At 51.1% G+C, this 10063-nt stretch overlaps 1 protein-coding gene across 1 annotated transcript; it reads left to right on the forward strand.

Moving 5' to 3' along the window:
* Positions 1–1676: 1676 nt before the first annotated feature.
* cnot1 (CCR4-NOT transcription complex, subunit 1) lies at positions 1677–8732 on the forward strand (the record flags this gene model as incomplete). The annotated part of the gene is made up of 1 exon (XM_080736265.1): positions 1677–8732. The coding sequence occupies one exon, from the start codon at positions 1677–1679 to the stop codon at positions 8730–8732; it is 7056 nt and encodes a 2351-aa protein (XP_080592391.1).
* Between the last annotated feature and the right edge of the window lie 1331 nt (positions 8733–10063).

Here is a 10063-nt window from a genome sequence, read left to right on the forward strand (position 1 = left end):
AAATCTGTAGAAGTGAAATTGTGAAGGGGGCCTGTATCTCTAGTAAATACATTTAAAAGTCCTGTATACAAAACCTACTGAAGGCATACAAGTGGTAAAATGTGCAGAATGCACATATTATTTTCAGCATTGGACAATATCATTATTGAGCTCTATTTTATGATTTGGCTATTAGAAAACTATATAATCTAAAAGCATTATTCTAAAACAGCTAGGTTCATTCCTTGATTCTGATTGGCTGGTTTCCCTTTAATTGCAGTGGTATATGAGACTATAATCCACACCTTGAATCAGTTTGTATCAAACCCAGGTGTGTTATTTCTTTCCACAGTGTTCCACAGTGCACCAATTATCTGCACCATGTGTTGTTGGCAAAAAAAAGCTGGGAACTACTTTCAGTAGTTTCAGTATTTCACTACTACAGTGACGATATTTTTGTGATTATGTTGCGAGGAAAACGTTGAGATAACAGCCATTTTGGTTAGAACTGACTGAAAATAACTTTGTACTTCAAGTTGCAACTTCCAAATGATACTAAATATTTTTTCAAGTGTCCAAATAAATTCCAAATATTATCAAACTATCTCGCAGCACCCCTGGACTGCCGTCACGGCACCCCAGGGTGCCCCGTCACCCACTTTGAAAACCCCTGGTCTATGGATGGGATCCACATGGGAATGACAAGGCTCCATGGTGGCTCTCAGATTTCATGCAGCCTGAGATATGTCAGTCATCTATGACATCAGGGAGCGGCATAGCTCAGGGGTAGAGAAACCGTTATTAGAGCACGAAGGGTTCCCGAAGGGTTCCCAGTTCAAATCCGGGCCCCCCCTGAGTTATTGTCGAAGAGTCCTTGAGCAAGACTCTGAACCCCTTATTGCTCCTGGTGAGTAGGTTGGTGCCTTGCATGGTTTCCTCCGCCACCGGTGTATGAACGTGTGCGTGAATGGGTGAATGTAATGCACAATCTATGTAAAGCGCCTTGGATAAAAGCGCTATATAAATGCACCATTTACCATTTATCAGTCATCTGAGACGCATGACTTCAAAATGTGGGCGAGATTTCAGCCCTGTCAAAGCACCATTCACTTACATCGTTGCGAAACCCCTTATCTCCATATTTAAAGTTTTTGTTTTTTGAGCGGTGCAAACTGCTCCTATAAGTGTCTGTGCGTGTGTCCGTAGCCTTTTTCCTCAGCGTTTTGCCATAGTAAAATGTGTGTGCGTAGCATCATGTTTGTCTAGTGATGTCATCAAAAGTAGCAGTAGCATCTCCATATATGGGAAAGTGTTGTAACCAAACGGCACGAGAGTTCGGGGAATCGCTATATATGGGAAAACATTTAAACCAATCAGCTCGGGAGAGTTCTGGGATCGCCTCATATGGTAAATAATTGTCCAGATACGTCAGCGACCAGTGTTTTTGACCCCACGATTGCACGAACGGATGAACAAGCGACTAAACTTTCTTTGAAGCAGCATGCTGAGCTTGTAGTAATATTACACTTGAGGAACTAAAACCAGGAAGCTATTACTGGGAGTTGACATTTGGAAATTAGAACAGTTTCCACACCTTTGGGGCGGGGAGTCAGACCTCAAACCCATCGTTGAAGTGACCGAAAGGGTGAGATTCTGTGCCAGGCTTTGGTTGCCTGCTTCCACCACCGACCAAGCAAATGAATCTGGATTCGCTCCCCCTGGCTTTGACTCAAATCAGCTACCTGGTGGACAATTTAACAAAGACAAACTACGCGTGCATCCAGCAGGAGATACAGCATATTGTGAACTGGCACGGACCAGAGGCAGACCGGCACCTGCTCCGCTGTCTCTTCTCCCAGGTGGACTTCAGCGACGATCGCATCAACACTGGCAAGGACTTCCATCAGATACAGTTTCTGATCCAGGAGTGCGCGTGGCTCATCTCAAAGCCACACCTGATCTCCACTCTCTGCTACGCCGTCGACAATCCGCCGAGCTGCCGGGAGAGTTTGAAGCCGTCGGCACGCCTGTTCGCTCGGCTGGGTAGAATCCTTAATCTCAGCAAGGTCCAAGAGGTGATGTTTGGCCTTTCTTTGTTGAATTCCTGCAACGGAGAGCTGCGAGGCTTCGCGGCGCAGTTCATAAAGCAGAACCTCCCGGCTCTCCTGCAGTCGTACGTGGACAACGCAGATCTCAGAGGCAACCAGGAAGGCGGCTTCCAGGACATATCCGTAGAGATCCTGCACATGTTCCTCTCACTCCTACTCTTTGGCCAGAAGGGAGCCGTCGGTGTGGACCAAGAGCAGGTTGACTCCTTTCTCATGACGCTGTGCAAATATTTTCCCCAGGAACGTTGTCCTGTGATGCTCGCGCCGCTTTTGTACCCCGAAAGACGGGACATTCTGATCCAAAGGATCCTGCCCGACTCTGGAGAGTCAGCCAAAGACATAATGATGGAGGACGATGGTTCTCTTGCAGAGTTCATGCAGGAGGTTGGCTATGGTTTCTGTGCGAGTCTGGACGACTGCCGAAACATCATCCTCCAGTATGGGGTGAGAGAGGTGACGGCCAGCCAGGTGGCCAGGGTTCTGGCCATGATGGCGCGCACACACTCTGGACTGGCCGACGGCATCCCGCTGCAGTCCATCCCTGCTCCGGGAAGCAGTGCCTGGAGCGACGGGAAGGACGACAATGACGGCCGGCAGGCACACACCTGGAACGTTGAGGTTCTCATCGACGTGTTTCAAGAAGTGAACCCCGGTCTGAATTTCAAGGAGGTGACCTATGAGTTGGATCACCCCGGTTTCATTATCCAGGACAGAGAGGGTTTAAAGATGGTGGTCTGTGGAATCCAGCGGGGTCTGGGCACGGAGGTTTTCCCCGTCGACCTCATTTATCGGCCTTGGAAACATGCAGAGGGGCAGCTGTTGTTCATCCACCACTCCCTGATGAGCCCAGAAGTGTTTTGTTTCGCCGATTACCCCTGCCATACAGTGGCCATCGACGTGCTCAAGGCCCCACCGGAAGCCGATAACAGGGAGGTTGCCTCCTGGAAGAGCCTGGACCTGGTGGAGAGTCTGTTGCGACTGTCTGAGGCGGGGAAGTATGAACAGGTCAAACCGTTGTTCAGCTTCCCCATCAAGCATTGTCCAGACATGCTGGTGCTGGCACTGCTGCAGATCTCCATCTCCTGGCACGCTCTCCGCCAGGAGCTCCTCTCCACGCTCATGCCCATCTTCCTGGGCAACCATCCAAACTCTTCCGTCATCCTACACTATGCCTGGTCCGGACAGGGCCAGTCCCAATCCATTCGCCAGCTAATCATGCACTCAATGGCCGACTGGTACATGAGAGGGGAGCAGTATGACCAGGCCAAGCTGTCTCGCATCTTGGATGTGGCCCAGGACTTGAAGTCCCTAGCCATGCTGCTGAATGGTACAAATTTTCTCTTTGTTATTGACCTTGCTGCACTTGCCTCTTGCCGTAAATACCTCAAACTTGACAAATGGCTGACTGACAAAATTAGAGAGCATGGGAGGCCCTTTTTCCAAGCCTGTGTGTTGTTCCTGATGAGGCTTTGTCCATCCATTATGGGGGGCTTGGCCCCAGACAAGGACCTGTCAAAAAGAACCCAGTTGCCCCCTGAGACTTTGGACACAATTCTAGCCTGCTTGAAGTCAATAGCGGTGATACCAAAGGGACGTGCTGACATTAGCAGCAGCCTAAACAGCGTCTCTCCTGTACCGATGGCCCCTATGTCAGCCATGGAGTCGCTGAACCTGGGTGGCATGGGCACCTCTGACACCCAGAGCATGCAGGGTTCCCCCTCCTCCTTGAGCTCAGCCTTTAGCAACCCCCTGTCCCCTGCCAAGGCCTTCCCACCACTCTCCAACCCCGACCTCAACCCCAGCACAACGCTTGGGAGTATCGGCAAAAACCTCCCTTGTCCTCTAGGTTCGGCCATTGGCACTGATATTGGTTTTGGTCTGGAGATGACTGCAGCAAGCAGTGACCCTTCTGACACAAGGAAGAAGAGCATACCAGGCCTGAATCCGGACACCTATCAGCAGACTGACCTCTCCCAGTTGTGGGCAGATGCAAACCGGCACTTTGGTAAGGAGATAGAAGATGAAGCTAACAGCTATTTCCAATGCATCTACAATCAACCACTGCCCACCATGTCTGTGGATGAGGTGGTTGAGAAGCTGCAGAGGTTTAAGGACTCAACCATCAAACAAGAGCGGGAGGTGTTCAACTGCATGTTGCGCATCCTATTTGAAGAGCACAGCTTCTTCCCTCATCAACCAGATGAGTTGCTTCGCATTACGGCCTGCCTGTTCGGCAGCATTGTTGAGAAGGACCTGGTCAGCGACACACTTCTAGCCTCGGTCCTCGGATATGTCCTTGAATGCTTGCAAAAACCCTTTGGATCCAAAATGTATTATTTCGGCATTGCTGCTCTAGATAGATTTAAAAACAAGCTAAAGGACCATTCCCAGTTTTGTCAACACTTGGCCTCGATTGGTCACTTCTTGCAATTTCCACGTCATTTAAAAGAGTCTATTGAGTGTGGTCGACAGTCCAGGAATGCTCCGGGGAAGATAAAGGGTTCCATTACCACACCTGTCAGCCTGCCTCTGGCCAACGTTCAAGCCCAGGGTGAGTCTCGGCAGTCCGGTGTGCCCAAAACCCCACAGCAAGATCCCCTAAGCACCCTGGTCACCACCAGTACAACTACCACCAATGTCGCCAAGAGTGGCATCGTCACCAGGCCCACCACACCCAGCATCTCCAAGAAAGATCTGCCAGCCTCAATCAAGACGCCCAGCACTGACACCCAGCCAGTGGCCACAGATCAGACGGAAAAGATTGTGGAGCCTCCTGAGAATGTCCAGGAAAAGATTGCCTTCATCTTCAACAACCTATCCAAGTCCAACATGACACAGAAGGCAGTGGAGCTGAAAGCAACTGAGAATGAGGAATTCATGCCCTGGGTGTCTCAGTACCTGAATGAGAAATTCATGCCCTGGGTGTCTCAGTACCTGGTGAAGCGTGTCCTCCTTGAGCCAAACTTCCATGGTCTCTATTCCAACTTCCTGGACGCGCTCGAGAAACCAGAGTTTTTTAACTTGGTCCTCACTGAGACCTACAGGTATATCAAGGTTCTATTGACCTCAGACAAGGCAGCTGCCAATGTAGCTGATCGCTCCCTGCTGAAAAACCTGGGAAACTGGCTGGGCATAATCACCCTGGCTAAAAACAAACCTATCGTCTGCCCAGGCCTGGAAGTGAAGTCTCTCCTGTTGGACGCCTATGTGAAAGGCCAGCAGGAGCTGATATATGTGGTTCCTTTTGTGGCCAAAGTCCTGGAATCCAGTTTGCGCAGCACAAGCTTCAGTCCCCGGAGCAACTGGAGCATGGACATCATGAATGTTCTGGCTGAGCTGCATCGGTTGGACGACCTCAAATTGAACTTGAAATTTGAAATTGAACTTCTATGCAAGAACCTCTCTTTGGACATCAATGATCTCAAACCTGGCAACCTGCTGAAGGACAAGGACAAACTGAAGAGCCTGGAGGAGCAAGAGGAACCAAAGGAGGAGGAGGTAAAGCCTCCAGACGAGAGGATTTCTATAGTTACTACAGTTGCCCCATCCATCCCTGCTGCTGCCGCCACCACCCCCACCTCTTGCAGAACCACAGGGACCCCTGGGACCCCCACCCCACAGTTCAGTGACCATGACATCGATGTGTGTGCCCTGGCAGGCCTGGCCCCACACATCGATATCAACGTTGATATCCCCCTGCTTCAAGCCCACCCTCAGCTGAAGCAGTGTGTGCGTCAGGCAGTGGAGCGGGCCGTGCAGGAACTGGTGCATCCCGTTGTTGACAACTCAATAAAAATTGCCATGACAACCTGTGAGCAGATCGTCAGGAAGGACTGCACTCCGGACTCGGAGGCAACCCGCATGCGTGTCCACCACATGATGAAGAACCTGACCGACAACCTGGCCAAGGTCACGTTCCGCGAAACGCTGAACACGAGCATCGCCACCAACCTCAAGAAGGACTTTTCTGGCGCACTTGGGGCACCACCAACGCCCCAACAGGGCGAGATGATTGAGGAGGCTGCAGCCAGGATCGCCCAGGACAACTGTGAGCTAGCTTGCTGCTATATTCAGAGGACAGCGATGGAGAAGGCCGGCCCAGAAATGGATAAGAGACTGGTCATGGAGCTTGACACAAGGAAGCATGCACAACAGGAGACTCGTCGTTCCTGTTATCCTACGGCATTGACTTACCAGGCTGAACATATTCCTAAACAGATCCGACTGAAGGGGGGAGCAGGAGTGGAACTGGAGCAGCTGACTGTGCATGACCATTTTACCAACCAGGACTTACCACTCGGCAATGATCTCTCCAAACCCACTGGGTTTCTGTCTCAGGCCATGAAGCAACAGGCCACAGTTGATATGGCTCAGGTCTTTGACAAGTGCATCGCAGACTTGGAGCAACACCTCCACGCCATCCCTCCCGCCCTGGCCGCGAGCCCTCAGACCGAGGCCCTGCATACCCTGTTGGAGACTGTGACCTTGGCCAGGAACTCCAAGGATGGAATTGCTGCTTTGGACCTGCTGCAAAAAGCTGTCAGGGGTCTTTTGCACGCCACAAATGTGCCTGATGCTGACCAGCTGCAGCGCTACAGAGAGTGTCATCTGTTGGTCCTGAAGGCCCTGCAGGACAGACGTGCCTACGGACTACGGTGGAGCAACAAGCAGATCACCAGGTGTCTGATCGAGTGCCCTGATGATTACAAGTACAACGTGGAGGCAGTGGCACTGCTGATCAGACACAACCTGGTCAACATGCAGCAGTATGACCTGCACCTGGCACAGTCATTGGAGAACAGGCACACCATGCCAGTGGCCTTTGCCAAACAGTTGGTGGAACTACTGGTGGTGGATGAGCACAATGTCAGCCACGTCACCGAGGCCGACCTCTCCCACACCATCAAGGCCCTGATGAGGATCATCGCTCACTCTAGGGCAAATGCACCTGAGGGTCGTCCCCAGCTCATGGATGTCGTCCGCTCCAACTATGAGGCCATGATTGACCGAGCTCACAGTGGACCCGACTTTATGATGCACACCGGAATCTCCCAGGCATTAGAGTCTGACGACCCTCCAGGACTTCGGGAGAATGCAGAGTACCTGCTGCGGGAGTGGGTCAACCGGTACCACTCTGCCGCCGCTGGCAGGGACAGCCCCAAGGCCTTTCTCCTGAAGATGCACCAACAAGGCATCCTGAAATCGGATGAACTGATGTCGCGGTTCTTCCGCCGCTGCACAGAGATCTGCGTGGAGTTCAGCTACCGCACCCAGGCAGAGCAGCAGCAGAACCCCGCTGCCAGTGCGGCCACCATCAGGGCCAAGTGCTACCACGTTCTGGATGCTTTTGTCAGGCTCATTGCCCTGCTGGTGAAGCAGGTTAATTCACCAATCAACCTGCTCAACAAGGTACTGGAAATCGTGCAAGGGGTGTTGATTAAGGACCATGGCGTGCGTCAAATTGAGTTCCAGCAACTGCCGTACCATCGCATCTTGATCATGCTAATGCTGGAGCTCAATGCCCCGGAACACATCCTAGAAACCATCAACTTCCACACGCTCACCGCATTCTGTAACACCTTCCACGTCCTGCGGCCCACTAAAGTACCCGGCTTTGTCTATGCTTGGCTGGAGCTCATCTCCCACCGCATATTCATTGCCCGGCTACTGGCACACACTCCACAACAGAAGGGTTGGCCCATGTACGCTCATCTGCTGATCGAGCTCTTTAAGTACCAGGCCCCCTTCCTGAGGAACGTGGAGCTCAAGAAACCAATGCAAATGCTCTATAAGGGCACCCTGCGTGTCCTCCTGGTGCTGCTGCACGACTTCCCGGAATTCTTGTGTGATTACCACTATGTTTTCTGCGACGTCATCCCCACCAACTGCGTCCAGCTCCGCAACCTCGTCCTCAGCGCGTGTCCGCGCAACACGAGGCGGCCCGACCCCTTCACGCCCAACCTGAAGGTGGACATGCTGAGCGACATCAACGTCTCTCCCCGCATCATCGGCAACTTCACCGGCGCCATGCCCGCCAGGTTCAAGAAGGACCTGGACTCGTACCTGAAGACGCGCTCGCCGGCCACCTTCCTCTCAGAGCTGCGTGGCAGCCTGCGGGTTTCGATCGCCATGGGGAGCCGCTACGACATCCAGCTGATCAACGCGCTGGTGCTGCACGTGGGAATGCAGGCTGTCGATCCCGGCAACAGAAAGGGCAGTGCCTGCTCCATGAGCTCCATCACCCACTCTGCCCACATGGACATCTTCCACCATCTGACCGTTGAGCTGGACACGGAGGGGCGCTACCTGTTCCTCAACGCAATAGCCAACCAGCTGCGCTACCCCAACAGTCACACCCACTACTTCATCTACACCATGCTCTTCCTGTTCGCCGAGGCCAACGACGAAGCTATTCAGGAGCAGATCACCCGGGTTCTGTTGGAGAGGCTGATTGTAAACAGGCCACACCCCTGGGGACTCCTCATCACCTTGATTGAGTTGCTCATGAATCCTGCCTTCAAGTTCTGGAGCCATGACTTTGTGCACTGCGCCCCCGAGATTGAAAAGCTGTTCCAGTCCGTAGCACAGTGTTGCATGAGCCAGAACCAGGCCCAGCAGGCGATGGAGGGTGCTGGGGCCAACTAGTCTGGGTCCCAGCTAGCCTTGGGCTATTGGGTTGACCCACCCCACACTACACGACTCCTCTGATCCCCTCTACAAACTGCAAACAACATTTACTCTGAATGTGATTAAAAGGACTACTGCTACTTACGGCTGTGTGTGAAATACTGAAAGCATCGCTGACGCACATCAAGAGTAAAGAGTGTATTGTTTCCTGCGTCGCTCCAACTCATTTGGGACGGTCTGAGGCGGAGCTGGAGGAGGAAGAATTGAGGATTCTACATTACTTCTCGTTAGGAGGGATAATGGAATGACTGACTACATTTGAGGATCAGGTTAGAAGGTTTAGGGATAAAGCAAGAGAGGCGAGGTGAGGCTGAGATGGTTTGGACCATGGTGTGCAGAGGAGGTGATGAGGGGTACATTGGGAGAAGGATGCTGAAGCTGGAGATGCCATGCAGGAGAAGAGAAAGGCCAAAGAGGAGGCTTATGGATGTGATGAGATGGGATATGCAGGCAGGTGACAGAGAGGACATGCAGGTGACAGAGTATACATGCTGCAGTGACCGGGGAAGATGCAGAGAACAGAAACACATGCTTTGCCGGATGGGGATGAGTCAAAAGAACATCTGTCAGATCCCTTTTTTTTTTGTTTCTGTTTTACAAGAAAAAAACATACATAAAAGCAGATAATAATACAAATAACAATCATACAAAAATAGTCATACCAATATTCATAAAATAATAATCCTAAAACGAAAACGAAAGAAAATAAGCATTTAATCTGTCAAAAATATCATTCATAAACATCATATCGGTATGCATTTAACATGACTCCTTTAGCAACATTTAAAACCTAAACAGGCCTCAACTTTAAATTCCTTCGTGGTATGTTTGAATTTTCCCAGCGCTGTACTGACCTCCACAGCCCCCCCCCCCCCCCCCCCACGCCCCATTAACCCCATACACAGCCCCCCCCCCATGTCCCATTAACCCCATACACAGGCCCTCCAGGCAACCTTGACCCCTGAGGCATTTGTGGAGCAGTATAAAAAACGATAACCAGTAAAGCTACTTTTTAATTTACATGTCGTGCACCCAGCAATAATATTTTCATACACGAAGATTGTGTTTACGTTACTCCTCCAATGAGTGGTTTTGGTGCAAAACGAATGATTGCGATGGATTCAGAATCATGAAAAACTTGACCTCCTCCCACACTACTTTTTTTCTTTCTTTTTGGTTGTAGGTTAGCGGTTCCACAACTTTCAGCAGTTCCCCTAGTCAAGTTGAATTTCATCCTTTGTGAAATGTGTTTCTAGACAACTTTACAAACACATTGAAGTGAACTTTTT

Source organism: Nannobrachium achirus (assembly GCF_963921795.1).
Source record: "Nannobrachium achirus genome assembly, chromosome: 11".
NCBI lineage: Eukaryota > Metazoa > Chordata > Actinopteri > Myctophiformes > Myctophidae > Nannobrachium > Nannobrachium achirus.